The sequence below is a fragment of the Haliaeetus albicilla genome, chromosome 28, assembly GCF_947461875.1.
Source record: "Haliaeetus albicilla chromosome 28, bHalAlb1.1, whole genome shotgun sequence".
NCBI classification, from domain to species: Eukaryota; Metazoa; Chordata; class Aves; order Accipitriformes; family Accipitridae; genus Haliaeetus; species Haliaeetus albicilla.
Genome location: NC_091510.1, coordinates 921298 through 936849, shown reverse-complemented (window position 1 = coordinate 936849; position 15552 = coordinate 921298). Strand labels below are relative to the sequence as shown.

The window sequence follows — 15552 nt, the reverse complement described above, 5'->3', positions numbered from 1 at the left end:
GTATGCCAGATGTTAGAAGATCACAAATGAGGACACCAGATTTTCCAGTTCCTGCTTCTGGCTGTTTTCTGCCATACCTTTCCTCCCAGCGCTAATTGGTGCCAGACGCATTTTCTTAGAAAGAGACGCTCTGCTGGACAGCTCTTGTCCCTGCGTATCACAGGCTTTGCTAACTGAGACTTGAAAAGGATCCAGGATCTCTCCTGTAAATATTTACATAGATACAGGGTTGTTACTGCTTTCAAATCAAAAAGTGGAGGAAGGGAAATGGCATACAGAACAGAAGGACTCTGTATTCAGAAAGACCTGGAAGGGAAAGAAAAAGAACAATTCTGATGGCTTCTCCACTTTGCCACCTGGGACTGCCCCTGCAAGTGCTAAGTGCTGTGTTCTCAGGAAGGTCCTGATCTGAAGCCTGATGACATCAATGGAAAAAATCCCCCTGGTACAAAAGGTTTTGGATCAGAACCCTTTCCCGTTTGTATCTAAAAAAAAATTCTCTTCACCAGCTAGGCCACTTGGTGTCCTTCTTCTGCTCCTTCTTTATTGTTATTGCTTAAACAGTTTCAGGGCAGTCCTGGACGGGAAAGGGCAAGTACATTATTCACAGGAACAGCGCCTGAAACAGGAGAAAGCAGCAGCAGCAGCAGCAGCAGATGCTGAACAAACATGACGTGTTCTTCAGCCAGTCGGACTCTCTTTTGATGTATTTAGCCAATACTCCTTTCTCTTCTGTGACAAAGGAGTCAGCCTTGAGAGTTCTCACACAAATCATGACTTGAAGAAATGATGGTGTTAGATGGCCTGTGCACGGGCCTGCAAATCGGGAAGCTGGAGCCTTGCGGCTTGCGGGGAGCCACAAAACGCTCCTTGCTCCACTTCCCCATCGTGGGAGAGTTCGCTTGTTCGCTTACCTCGGAAGGCTGTGCTGAAACTCAAGGACAGCTCTGGAAAATGCCCTGGCGGACTTTTGTAATTAAGCAAAAAAACCCCATTGCACGATCAAACAAAATCAACAAGTAAGATTTCTTCCAACCAAAAACTTCCCAAGAGCGAAGGCGCGTATTTATACCAAGAACGACCTAAAGGACTGGTGCTTTCTGTGTAAACCACTTAGGACAACAAGCGTATTTTTGCCTGGGTCTGCGCCCAGCACAGCCACGCAGGTTGTCGAAACCTGGGCTGTCCTCCGTGACGGGTCGCTACCACCAGCCCCCGCCGCCCCGCGGGTCTCTGCCCCCGTAAAACAACCGGGAGGAAACGAAGGGCGACGGAACGAGCGCAGCGCTCCGGTTTCGAGCGGGAACCCCAAGTTTACGCCAGGCGGGCCGCTGAAGGCGCCGCTGCCGCCCCCCACCCGCAGGCCTGCCGGCTCCAGTCAGGCACAGCCCCCCCTGGGGAGAGGCCCTCAGGGGCCCGGCGGCCCACCGAGCGGCCCTCGCCCGCGGCTCCCGGTGACAGGGACCCCCGGGGCTGCCCCTCCGCCGCCCCTCTGCCCCAGCAGAGCGAGGCCGCCGGGGCGAGCAGCGACGAGGCCCTCTGGGCCGCCGCCATGCCGAGAGGGGCCTCCCCCGCCGCAGAACTACAGTTCCCAGCAGGCAGCGGGGCGGCGCGCATGCGCAGTGCGCCTCTCCAGCATGGCGACGGTGCTGTCCCGGGCGCTGAAGCTGCCGGGTAAGGGCTGCGTACCCCCGGGAGGGAGAGACGGGCCAGGCCGGGCCGGGCCGGGGTCAGCCGCGTCCGGCTCCGCGTCGCCGCGGCGGTGCGGGGCGAGGCCCGGCCGGCCCTGCGGCCGCGCGAGGCGGCGCGGCGGGGTTCGGCGGCCTGTGCCCGGGTCCCGCGGCGGAGGGAGGGCTGCCGGGGACGGGGCAGCGCCTCGGGGGGCTCCGGGGGCGCCTGGGCCTGGCCGCGGCCCTGGGCCTGGCCGCGGCCCTGGGAGGGAGGGAGGGAGGAGGCGCCGGCTGCCGTAGGCCGCGCAGAAGCGGGCAGAGGGGGCTGGGGAACGGCCGGCACCGCCGCGAGGAAGCGCCGGTCCCTCTCGGAGCCGCTGCCGCCGGGTTTCGGCCTCAAAAGCCGGGCCAGGAGTTCGGCGAGTGCCGCTGCGGTTACCCAGGTAAACGTTTACGGTCGTGCCTTCCAGCCGGGGATCTTCAGCGAGATGAAAGGATATTCAAGCGTAAGGGGCTATTGTGTCAGGGAGCCAGATCTTCCGAAGATAAGGCAGCGAGCGGCAGCCCAACAGCCGCTCTCTTCGGCGAGGAGATTAAAAGGGAGCGAAAATCCGTGGCGAAACGAGATCCTGAGAGCGCACTAGTTGCGGTTGGATGGACTGGAGACAGTGCCGGCGCGCCTGGCTGTGTTAACCCGATGGGAAAGTGCCTCCTTGCCCCTCCTGACCGTGTCTCGCCTTCGGGACAGCCGTGGGACAGAGACGGGGCCCGGCTGTGCGCTGCTGGGGAGGGCTTCGCCCCGGCACCACGCACCGCTCTGGTCCCGCAGTGCCCCGGTCTGTGCAGTGGGCAGGTAGTGCTTTCCTCCTGCCTCAGTCTGTGAAGAGCACAGTAATGTCTTCAGGGCCCTTCCCGCCAGCTTTTAGTAACCCGTACCAGGAGTCGTTAGTTTATGTAGTCCCTGTTAGATTTCATTCAAAGAAGTTTTGTTTGCAAATCAGTTTCTTCCTGGGTATGTATATCTATGTCTAAATGGGAAGGAATACACTTGGCATGAAGTTTATTTAGGAAAAGTGCAAACTGGTGGGTATAAGTGTGTGTATTGGGGTGTGACCACTGGGGAACTGTACAATAACAAGTACAGATCTCTTCCTGGACCTCTGGAACCAGCGTGATCTGTCTGGTATCTGCTGTTGGGAGGCACTGATTTGGAAAAGAGCACAGGCCTTGCAACTGCAGTTAAGAAAACAGTTCTCGCATCAGTCCTTAGGTTAAATTGCTTATATCATAACCTTGTTTCTGTGGTTAGCTCTTGAAAAATGTAGCTTTCAACAGCAATGAGAAAGCAGAAAGTCTATTGCTATGGCTGTTTTTTCCTGCTGCATCATTAAATTAATTACATCAATATGTGGCAACTTATCTCCCCATGGGCTTAGAGATATGTCTGCAGTACCTGGTGCCTGCCAACTGCCAGCTGGGGAAAAAAAAGAAAAATAAACAACATGAAGCGAATACAAAGGATACTGGAACCAGTATGTCATCATTGGAATAACGCACTGAAAATTGTACTTATCTAAAGTCCAAGATCTGCTCTTTTCACTCCAAAGTGAGTGCAAGCAAAAACCTTTCCAGTAAGTTAAAAACAGAAAAAAAGATTACAATTAATATCTTTCAAGCTATCAGCGCTAGCAATGAGTATTTCATTATGAGTGAGACCTGATTCCAACACAGATCACTTCACAGATGTCTCCTTTCCAAATTATGATCACGAGTCATCTTTTCTTCTTTGAGAGGTCACATTCTTCTACTGCAATAGTTGCAAGAGCTGCCTGTGCAAAAAGTACTATTAGGCAAATGCACAGGGGATTTGCAAAATCATAAAGTGCAGTTTAGAGTCCCACTGCCCTTGAAAGTCAATAAGTTTGAGGCATTTTCTCTCTCTCTTCAGCCTCTGAAAACCTCCGTCTTCAGTATTTGCTTTTTCTTTGAGTGGCTGCAAAAAAAAATCCAGGGCGACGTGACCAGTAACTTAGCCACAGACTACGAGCAACAGTTCCTCTGATTGTAATGACAGGCCACTGATTGGGAACCTCTGTTTCATCACTGGTGCCTTAGAAAAAATGGAGTACAATTTAGAACAGGTCAGAACAGAAGCAGTTTATTTACTATACCTGTAGGAGAGAACACAGTGCAGCAGGGAAACTGACTTTGCTGATACGAACTCTGTCCCTGTAAAGTGGATGCAAGGTTTACATAAGCTTAGAGGTGCTATGCAAAAGACAGATAACAAGATGTGAGTTACACAGATCTGTTACATACACAAGGCCACAGTCTTCCTCGGCGTAGATCTGGAGTCTGTTTTCTTTAGTACAGGGACTAATTTATCATGAAGGTTACACAGTGTTTATTGTTTCACAAGATAGGGAGAGAGTTTGACCAAGAGGCCAACTTGGGTCTTAGCATTTCTGCTTCCTTGATGAAAAGCTGAAAACTACATGGGGGTGTTGGATTTTCTGACAGCTGATCACTTCCAACAGAGGCAGTTTTAGCTTTCTTGTGATGGACATACTGTCTTCCCCCAGCCTGAGCCTTGTTGTTGACCAGAAAGGAAAGAATTTGAATTCTGGAGCACTTCTCAATAAATCATGATTCTCTAAATGGTGTGAGACTGCCCTTGTTTTCACACATTCTTTACTGCTATTTATGTCTCTCTATTTATGCTTTTCTGTTGAAAAATAATTTGGGAGTGATTAGTAGAAGGCAGGTGTGGTATCCCTCCTTCCCACAGCAAGTGACTTAGACGAAGAGTCATGTTCCTTCTCTCTCTCCAGCCAGATGAATCATGACTTATATATTCTCTGCAGCGCAGAACAGTCTCTGGGGCCAGGCTGGGCACATCCCTGCCAGCCCTCCAGACGCATTCCCAAAACACCTACAGATCGATTGTTAGGGCTCTCCCCAACAATGAGAGATGAGCATTTGTATCCTCTGATCTGCAGACCTAATCTGCAGATTAGATATGCAATTGAGTTTCCCTGTGCTAGGTGAGTGCTCCAACAGCCATTGTTAAAGGGCAGTGTCTTCCCTCCTTTTGGTTTACAAAAAGTAATCAGCAGGGCATTTGATGCCTGACCTTACGGAGTGGCTGTGCCTTGTGAGAGTACCAGCTGACCTTTTGAGAAAAGACAGGGGGAAGGAATGCCGGTTTCTGGTTCTTGGTCAGACTTAGACATGAAATAACGCTGAGAAGCTCTCCTGTAACTCAGTAGATCCTTTCCTGTGTAGATTACCAAAAGCTGTAAGTCATTACTATGTAGTAGCTGTTTTCTAGCCTCTGATCAGTGGTACTCAGCAGGAAAGGTGTTCTTGTTACAGATCATCTCTGGTTGACACCACTGTCGATGTTGCCAACATCTCCGTCCCTGCCAGTTCAAGGAGTGGGGGAGCCATAGTTTCGAGGTCCTTTCTGTCTCCTAGAGATACAGAACAAAACTGTTCCAGATAAAGCTCATTCCCATTAATGTTTTTATTTGCCCCAAGGGTGAACAGCAGGTTTCAGTCTTCTGGGTTGACTGTCTGGAATTAAAATATTTAAACAAATCACAATATATCTGAAGTGTAAGTGTGCTGTTGAGTTGTTTTACTCAAAGCACACCAGTTTCCAAAACGTGGAGCAGTCTTGTTAACATAACTGTCCAACTTTGACTTCCTAGGCTAAATACCATTTCCTCTTGGGCCAGCAGTATTTGCTTTTCATACCACTCTGACCTGGCTTGAACTGGCACATCTGGATCTGTAGTGAGAAGCTGCAAATACCCTGCCAGCGAGCCCTGTCTGGAATTTCTTGTTTTCGCTGAGTACTCTTTCAGCAACTTGTCAGCACAACCTACTGTATAGACATCTGGGAAATTCACACTGTGCTGTCACTGCAATCTCTGAGCAGAGAGCTCTGTGCTACCGAGGTCGGTGGCCTTCAGTGCTGTTCACAGGATGGAGCCAAGGTTATCAAGACTTCCTGAAAAGCCCAACTTTGAATGCATGTTTAGGACAGATCTGTGTGAAATGATGCAGTGTCTCAGGGATACAGTGGACCGTCCCGTAGGAATGTAGTATCTTTTAGCTGGGTGCTCTACCTCCACAAGGAACAGCTTTTTGGAGTGTGTATGTGCACCAAATTGTTTTGATGTGATTCTTTTGTAGAAGCCCCTAGTTCAGAAAGGAAGGGTCTGATTTAGATACGTGATTTCGTTGGATATCTTTATTTCCCTCTATTCCGTCTGGGTGGGTTGTCCTGGCTGCTCCACTTAGTGTGGGGCATTTGGCCTTTACTGGGAGGCAGTTTTTCTTAAGTCCTGAAATTGACACTGAATACCATTTATAGTGGTACAGGAAGGGGAAGTGAAGGTCCTTTCGTGGGGCAAGAAATGAGAAAGAAGTGAGATGTGTGTGCTGCAAAATAGATTCTAGATGATGCAAAATAGGTGTGTTGCACTAACTAGATACTACAGTACATCTGTAACTGAGTCTGCCTTTAACAGGAAAACCAGAAGTAAGGCATATTATGCAGAAAGAATAATCTTGAAAGCCCTTAAATTTCCGCTCTGTAAAGCCTTCTCATCGTCTTAGTGTCTGTGCATGGTTACAGCATGCATGTTTTTGCTTATTATTTATGCCTTGCATGTATCACCTCAAGCATCTTCTGGCACAAGTCAGCTCCCATCTCAGGTCAGCTTTAGGCAAAGGGAAATGAAGCAGATATCTGGGATAGCAGAGTCCCACCTTGGAATAGGAGAGAGAGAAATAGACTGAGACCCTGCAATCATCGGAGCAGTGGCCATGGCTCCATGCCCAGCCGTGTGTCGCAGGGCAGCTCCCTGAGACGTGATCCTCCACTCGTAGCTCAGGGCAGTGAGTATGCGTTATCTTGCCTGCCCCCATAAACAGATGGCCCTGGCCTTACGCCAGTATATACGACCAGGCTCTACACCTGCCCTCGTCACACTCCCTGCGGCTGTCTAGGTCTTGCGGCAGAAGTTATGCATGTGCCAGGCACCTGTGGGAGAGACACCTAAAGCTAAGCTACTTTCTTGTACCACCACCTGAAGGCATCAATCAGTACTAAGTTATCTATCTTGGCAAGGCCAAGCACAAGCTCCTGGCTCTGGTGGGAGCAGGAACAGAGCAGGAGCACTGTGGTTTCCTACTGCAGGGGCTGGAGCACTCCATCTCGAGGTGCTGAGCCATGCAGAGCAGGTGGTGTCTTAGAGGGGCAGCCCTGATCCCTTCAGACACCAGCATGTCACTGGCCCAAAAGGGCAAAATCACTTTGCCCTCATCTTCAGGGAGTCGATACCCATTTTTACCAGCACTGCAGAGAAACTGTGCGCAGTGCTCTATCCCTTCTATCCCTCACGAAGCAGGACAGCAGGTGTGGCACACTAGAAGGCAGCAGTGGTGCTTGGACCAGGCTGGAGGAGGAGGAGGGGAGCAATGAGCTGCAGAGGGAGGCCCCCACAGAGAACACAGACTACAAGTGAAGAGGGGCTGTGTTGGGATTAGAGACTGACAAATGCTAAAGGAGTTCAGAGTCTGAAGTCAAGAGAGTGCTGCGGTTTAGGTACTCGGAGTGTTAAGCATGACTTCCTGTCAGTGCGTCTCATTACCAAACAGGAAAGTATTAGAATTAAATCGGCCGTGAATTCCATATATATACACATACATATGTGTGCGTGTATATATATGTTTATAGATATTTTGTATATATATACACACACACACCTTTATCTTGGGAAAATAAACTGTCGGCATCTTTTCTCCTGCAGCTGCTACTCTGAAACATGGACAGACCCTGTCTTTCCTCTCACGCCTCTCACTTGGATCCATGCAAAATGCAGACTGCGCTGTCATCCCTTCTGTACCATTCTCCACTGCAGCCTTTTCTCCACTGAGATCCTGCAAAAGCGACGAAGTCATGCTTTATTGTCTCTCTCCATCTCTTTCCTCAGGAAAGAAGAGTCCGGACCTCGGGGAATACGATCCCCTCACTCAGGCCGACAGTGATGAAAGTGAAGATGACCTGGTACTCAACATCCAGAAGAACGGGGGGGTCAAGAACGGGAAGAGCCCCCCTGAGGAGGTGCAGGACCCTGACTCTGATGTGGAGGTTGGGATGGCAAAGCAGCACACGTCAGAGAGCGCACCCGAGGGTTATCCTGCAGAGGCGGCTGGGAGTTTGGAGCAGAAGGCTGCTCCCTCCCTCATGCCATACCTGCGCACAGCGATCTTTTTGCTCACTGTGGTGATCTCGATGATTCTTGTGTTGGTGTGCGCATTTCTAATTCCCTGTCCCCCTAGAGACTTGCATAACACCTGGAACCGCAACCTAGGTCAGGGAGCAGGTGAGAAAGCCCCAGGAACAGCATCTGGTGGGGGAGGTGGCAGCTCCCAGGCTGGGCTTCAGCGGGAGAGACCTATCTGGGAGAGCCAGGTCGGAGCAGAGGCCCTTCCTCACCGCTGCAGATGCTCCGAGGTAATAGACAGGCAGCTGCGTTCCTGCTCGCTCTTCAAGCTGAGGCCTGTGAAATCTGGCATCAGTAGATAACAGTGCCACAAAATCTTGTTTCTGTCAACACCAAAAAACATTTTGACTCTTCTCCCATCCTGCCTTTTTGTCCGGATGGTGCGCTCTGTTCCAGATGGAGATGGCCCAAGCCCACTTTAAAACATAGCACTTCCCTCTCTACATCCTGGATTTCACCAGCACCTCCACACTGAAGTGTGTGGGTGTGTTAGGGAGGAGAAGGATAGAAGTCTTTGTGTCTTCCAACTGGCTTAACTAACCTTATTTCTTTTGTCTTCTTGTCCTGCTTGAATCTGTAAATCAACATTCGAGATCTTTTGTCATCCTATATGGGCCACTGGTAACATTTCTAAAGTATCTCCTGTTCTGATTTCTGCATTAAAGTAACAGTGGTTTGTGAAATCATTTCTGCCAGGTCTAGATATGTCTCTCCCTCCTTGCTTTCTGCCCCTGGCTTCCAAAATCTATGCCTTTTGTAAGATACGTGGCTCCCACATCACGTCAGAAAGTGAAGTGGGAAGCAGAAATCTTTTTCTGTTAGCTCCTCCATTTTTTCCCTTTCCTTTCTCTGACCCAGATGCTACATTTCTGCCTTTCCATGCAATGAAAGATCTTGCCGTGGTGTGAGCTGCCTGGCATTGGTGGTTCCCTAGCAGACTCTGTGAGGCTTGGCTGTCCATGAGTCTCTTTTCTGGGCCAGCCCTCCTCTCCCAGTGTGGAAAATGGGCTGGGTGGCCTTTTTGACAACAGTGTGGTGATTTGCTGTGACTGTTCCAGGTGGTGTGTTATCCCCACTGGAGCTGTGTGATGTGAACGGTGATGGGCTCCCTGACATCCTCATTGTCTTCACTGCCTTGATGAATGCTAGCGTCATGGGTAAGCGCCGCAGCTCCTTTCCATTCCTCTTTCTGTATGTATCAGTACTGACTTTTGTATGTTTGTCTTATGGACGGGAAGAGTTCCTGCCACTGCAAATCCACTGCATTGCTCTTTTCAGAGTTCCTTAAAATGGCTGGTCTACTGTGCCTGTGCTTTGTCATGCTGCTCATAATTTTCATTGCAAGCCTGTGCTCCCATACCTGTTGGGTCAACGTCATCTGTTTCCCCTTATCTCGTCTTGGGGCAAGTCCATCTCTATGTCTTTTATTTGTGTACGCTTGGTTTGAGGGCAGAGATAAAGCGATCAGAAAGCACTGCTGTACAAATAGCAATTGGGAATAAGGTGGGGTTTTTTACCCTTGTTATCTCTCAGAGCCCTTCACAATAGCCTTTTACAGGCACAGAGGTGGAAGCACAGAGAAGGGAAGCTGCTTGACAAAGGTCACAAATGAGATTTAGTGGTGGAGTCTCAACTCTTTCCTAATCTGTGGTTCAGTGTCCTGGTCATTACCAAGGGTAGTTGGTGACAGGAACAGTGATGGCAGAGCTGACTGTTGGAGAGCTCTGGTTCTTCTGAACTAACCAGTTGCTTGCCAACAGGGAGCATTATGGATTTTTTTAGAGCAGCTGTAGGTCAGCTTTGCAGGAAACACCCTCACCTTGCTGCGTTTTTCTCCAGGTCACTCCATACACTTGCCAGGCTCCAAATCATTGTTAATTCACAGATAATAGACTGGCTGATGGTGGAGAAGCTACTGTGCCTGGCTGTTCAGCAGGTATTGCCCTGCTTCCTCCTCCTAGCTGCTTTGGCTTTCTCTCTTAACCCTCACACCCCTCAGGTAACATAGCAGCCTGCTGATACTGGCCACTGTTATACAGGGGCTGCCAAGTCCAAAAGTGGCATCCTATTGCACTGGGCTTCTGAAGTCCTGGAGGTTCCCAGCTGCCTCTTGTACTGTGTCTGCCAGCCTGGCATCACCTGAGATTATGTGAATCTGTTCAGGCTCAGAGGCACTTTCAGGGGGCAAGCCTGAAGAGAACTCTTGTGGGAGCAAAATGCCTTGGGTCTTCAAAGAGTAGGGTAATAAAATTATAGTTAGAGGATAGAGAAGATGCTGCTTCTTCATGGCCCAGGCAAGGCCCTTGGTATTTCATAGCAAGTCCTATAGAAAGAAACCTATGAGCAGAGAGAAAACTGTAGAGTAAGTTAAAAAAGAAAGTGAGAGAGGGAGATACCATTGACATAAAGGCTGCATTCAGTTTGTAGAGGTTGTCCTTGCGTTCTGTATTTTGCCACTGCGTTGTATTTATCTTTCATCGCAGATGTATGTACAGTTCTCAGCACGCTCTGAATGGAACTAGCTATACCTAGCTGCATCCTGGGCTATAGCTATGCTGGAAGACAAAAAGCAGACACTAAAGCAGGTATAAGCACATCACAATCCTAAATCCACATAGCTGGACATCAGCCCTCCTGTAGCTTGGGCTCAGAGCATTCACACAGTGTCAGGTAGAGATAAGCTTGGGATAGGTACCTGATGGAGTAAGCTATGACATTGTTAGCTGTTTCTCCAGCTTGTACACACGACAGCTGTGAGCTGCATTCAGGAGTTAGTTGTTCTTGGTCCCTGCCAACCCAACGAGGAGAACTTGGGCTGGGGCAACCCCTTAGCATAAGCCAGATGATTTTCAGTTTGAGAAGGGAGTGAGTTTGATTTAGAGAGTGGGCTCAGACTTCCTTTTAGCCAGTGACCCAGATATGCCCTTTGTGTAGTCAGGTCACGTGCTGTTTTTCTGGTAAGACAGGAGTCAACTGGGACTGTTGTCATTTTGAAATGTATGGGAGTTCATCTTAAATTGCGATATGAGCATACCAGGTGGAGATTACAGTAACCACAATTATGTCTGAGGGCAGGCTGAGCTAAAAGTTGCTCACATTGGAATCAGAGCCAACAGTCAATTGAAACAGCATAGAGGACATTTTTTTAACAATTATTTTGTGCTAACTGGTGAATAAGGAAAAGACCCCTGAGTTACACCAATTGGTTGCATTCAGTCTGTTATTCACAATAATAAAACTCACTTGGAAAACAAAGAAAAAATCTCTCAGATTGCCCATCACCTGCTGCTGCTCTAGAACTACAAACAACCCGGGACTTTCACACAAGGTGGCATCTGCCTCGCGAGTCACTGCAAGGTTTCCCTTGGTGCTAGCTGTTATCTTGAGGTGGAGGGGATCAGAAGGATCAGTCTGGTTTGACAGCAGTACATTTCACACCAGGAAGTCAGCACAACTGAGCAGGTTGTCCCCAGGATCTTCATTCCTCTGTGCCCAGCTGACTACATTTCTTGCTGTGAGCTCAGGTCCAACTTCCACAATTGTCTGCGCTGTTGGCTGACAGCCCAGCTTGTCTGGAGATCACTGCTAGGCTCTGCAGGCAGAGAGACTTAGCCATGGGGTGGGATTTGACCTTTGCTTTCAGGCAGTGTGGATGTGGCTGGCTTGAGCCACTTGGCTCTAGTAGCTAGAGCTGGAACTCAAGTGCGAAGACCAAAGGCAGCATGGACGTAGCCTCTGATGCCAAGGGATTTCACTCTCTCTTTGCCTCTTGCAGGTGTCTCTAGGCCCTCCGTAACTGTGGTGGCCCTTTCTGGTATGAATGGCAGCACCTTGTGGTCCATCCAGCTTCCAGAGGAGACTCGGAGTGTGCGGTGCAAAGGGCTGTCACTGGGGGCAGCTGCAGAGCCCGTCTGCCTTGTTACAGGAACATCAAAATTGCTCAGCCTTCTCAGTGCCTCCACAGGTAGAGTCAACTACTAGCATATTAGAAGTATGCTACTGCCTTTTTGTTTTCTTTAAGGGACTAATAAGCATGAATGATTCAGTGCTGGCACTTCATGGTGGCCATTATCTAGTGACACACAGGAAGGAGTCAAAACACTCATGAGTTTCTAGTTACACAGGATAAGAGAATCCAAACCATTGCTGCTCCGTGGCAGCATCTTCATTCTACCACCTCAGAACATTTCAAAGTGTTAATCTCATCCTGTAGCATCCCCATGGCATAAAGGATATGTAAGGTCTGTTCTCATCAACATTGAGCTGTTAGTACAACTCAGCACGTACCTAACAGCACTGAAAAGCTGAACACCATTCTTGGGGTAGTTATATAAGGACATGTGCTACAGCCAAGAAACCTTCCAGAGAAATTAGGCCCACAGAAGAATTGATTAGATGTGAATGAATATTGCATTTTTAATCACCTGATCATGTGCACCTCCATTCTCTGATTGCTGTTTGTTCTAGCACATTAAGTCACTGGCAGAAATAGTCATAAGTAGGTATAGGAGTGGTTTTGGAATCAGAACAGAGAATGGAGACATACAGGAAACCTTGGGTTTAAGTGGCAGATCCAGTCAATGAGCAGCAGCACTTACCTTTCAGATGCTTTTAGGGACCAGATAACTTGCACAATGTTTGCATGGTCAGGACCATAGGCTGTCTCCTTTACCAGCAGTAGCAGTTATTAATGTGCGCAAGTGTTTGCAGGTGTGGCCTTTGGTTTCCTTTGTCATGCAGGGGAAAACCCTATCCTACGCAGCAGCAACAGCAGAAAAGCATTTTTAATCTCTAATTGAAAAAAGCAGAAATGTTGGCAAAAGAATCATGGAAAAGTAAAAGCACTGAATTTCATTTTGCATTTTTCACATGTTTATTTGCCAATTTGCAAATCGGGTTTTAGTGAGTTTCCAGCTGGGTCCATGCTGGACTGCTGAACCATTTGACATCACATCTGCTAACATGCTTTCACCCTGAGGTGGAGTGAGTATGCCATGCTGGAGTGACTGTTTGCTGCTGGGAATTTAACTGAGACACAGATTTGCACTTTGAATATCAGAACTGCCCATCTGTTCCCTTTCCTGGCATCTACCTACAGGCTTTACTGCTGGCTGAGGAAAACAACTGCTGTCCTGCAGAACAGCACTCTCATTTAGGCTCTTCTTCCAAGAGTGAACCTCAAATATTCTCTGCTGTTTCAGGAATTGTTTGGGGCTCAGGTCTTTCTAGAGAGAGGCTAAGAAGGAAGCACAGCAGGACTTGAGGCATGACTCAAAGACAACCTGAAGAAATGCTGGGGGAAGAAATTTGCTTTACACTGCAGCTTGCCCCAGTTTGTCTTTCCTCTTCTCAGAGAATGGGGGGAACAACCTCTTTTGCTCCTTTCTTAAGAAGGTTTTGTGGAACCCTCTGGGGCTGCCTGCTGGTTCCCCAAGTGCTGCAGGTCTCTTTCATCCTGTTCTTCCTACAGGCAAGACCATTTGGACGCTGAACTCCATCCACCTTTCAAGTGGGATCCTGGCTGCACCAGCTGCAACTCTTCCAGATGTAGATGGAGATGGGATTAGGGATATTGTTGTTCTGGCTCTCAAAGAGACACAGGTACAGCATATCCCTGCTCAAGGTTTGAAAGGACCTTGACTATCTAGAGAAAGAACAGGGAGCCTGATGTGGAAAGGCTGCAACAGGAGCTGCAAGAGCCCCTAATTTTCATTCCCTTAGATTTCCCTGAAAAGCACCCTTTTTCTGTCAGTAGGTCAGAACAGTGAGATTAAGCAATAATGACACTACCTGCATTTCTAGTCAGCTGGGAATGAACAGAAGGGTCATTATTTACCCCTGGCTTAGACTTGAGAATTACCTGTTTCTGTTCAGTGAAGGCTTGGTTTGAAGTGGGTGTTTAGCAGCAGTGTAGGGAGCTGTCTTGAGATAGATCTCTGGAGAAAGGAGCTTTCAGCTTATCCAGAAGAAAGAAATACTTGTGTGATTAATTCAGATGCAGATTTCCTCTATGCTCATCCCTCTCTACAATTCTGGCATTAATGTTAGAGGAGTTCAGGTTTTTGAAGTCCCTTCCATCTTTGATGGATTTGTAGTCAAGAGAAAAGCATGAATGTAAGATGCTCAGGAGGTGAGACTGAGCAAAGAGAAAGAGACCACTAGCCAGACCTTGCTGGGAGGGGGGAAGAGCAATGGAGCTTCGTGCTGTGGGGACCGGGAAAGATTCTGAGAGCACAAGTGCATGAAACCATTGCTAAAAATCTCTACATCTCTCTCTTTGCAGCCTGATGTGTTTTTCATCTTGGTGTCAGGAAAGACTGGGACTGCTTTAGGTGGGCCTGTGAAGTACAGCACCAATGGAGAAGGGAAAGTGATTGGCCCCGAAGTCCACATCACCAGCCAGGGAGCCATCTACATCCTGTTTGGTTTTGGTAAGACAAACCTTGCCTTTCCAGCACTTCACCTTACTGAGAAAATATTCATTTTACCTAAAAAGGCCCAGAGCATCCCTGGGATACTTCTACCATACCTTCTGCTGTAAAAGCTAGGAGTAGAAGGCATGGGAACAAGTCTCACTGCCATGGTGTGGAAAAGTGCAGAAGCACCAATACCTGCTAGCCTGGAATACCTTGGAGTTTCCCAAAGGCGTGTCATGCCAGGGAAGTTCCAGCTCTCGGCATTTCTTTGCCTTCTACCACAACTGCAGTGGTTGCAAGGACCCTCCATGCTACTAAGGAGTTCACTTTTGCAGGAAAGACTTTTCATCTTTACTCTTCCTGGCAGGTAATGTTCAAGCAGTTGCCCTGAGGGATATCTTTACCCAAGCCAGAAACTGGGACAGCTTTCCTGCAATGCCACAGCAGGAGGAGCCAGAGTGGGAAAAGCGCAGATCTGTCAACCTGTCAGAGCTCATTGACATTTACAGGTAGGAGATGGACTTGTCATCTTGCTTCTGCTGGGAGAGGAAGGGGAGGGTAGGCACCTCTTAGTACTCCTAGAGATGGTCCCTTCTGCTTCCCTCTGGAAGTAGAATACTGTCCTTTTCATTGACCAGTTGATAACAGTACTCTGGGGAACCCATTGTTTCCTCCCTGTCCTGTGGCTGTCCTAGGAAAAGAAGTGCAGAGTATGATAAAAGGGAATCCTTTGCTTCTCCTACTCCTTGTTCCTTTCTTCCACCCACTGTGCATACCTGGAGGGAAAAAAAAGGTGTTCCCAGCTAATGGAGTCCCTTTGGGAAGCTTAGTCTGTGTACAGCATTGTGGGCCTGGATTTCTCAGGTCCTTTACTGCCAAATTGTGGTCAAGGTCAACCTGGATAGGAATAAAGGGAGGGAACAAATGTGAACTCCCAGACTCTGTGCTTTTTATAGTAACTAAAGATGTTCAGAAGACCCCACACCTGAATTTAGCCAACTTAACTGAGGAACCCCCACAGGGAGCTAAGCTCCATCACTGGGGAGAAGATGGGCTTCTCCAAGAATAATTCAAATCTTTGGTAGGATGAATTGCCATGTGGGCAGGCAGCTAGTGCTGAGATGTGCAGATACAAGCCTCGGAATCTCCTCTTTGCTTTCCATTTGT

At 48.6% G+C, this 15552-nt stretch overlaps 1 protein-coding gene across 1 annotated transcript in view; it reads left to right on the top strand.

Annotated features, from left to right (window-relative positions):
* The first annotated feature begins 1577 nt into the window (after positions 1-1577).
* The window catches only part of FAM234B (family with sequence similarity 234 member B), a 22010-nt gene continuing 8035 nt past the window's right edge, over positions 1578-15552 (top strand). The window contains exons 1-7 of the mRNA XM_069773402.1: positions 1578-1674; positions 7676-8068; positions 9028-9126; positions 11745-11933; positions 13440-13570; positions 14253-14400; positions 14753-14894. Coding sequence (XP_069629503.1) covers positions 1638-1674; positions 7676-8068; positions 9028-9126; positions 11745-11933; positions 13440-13570; positions 14253-14400; positions 14753-14894 — 1139 coding nt within the window. The 5' untranslated portion in view covers positions 1578-1637. The remainder of the gene's footprint in view (positions 1675-7675; positions 8069-9027; positions 9127-11744; positions 11934-13439; positions 13571-14252; positions 14401-14752; positions 14895-15552) is intronic.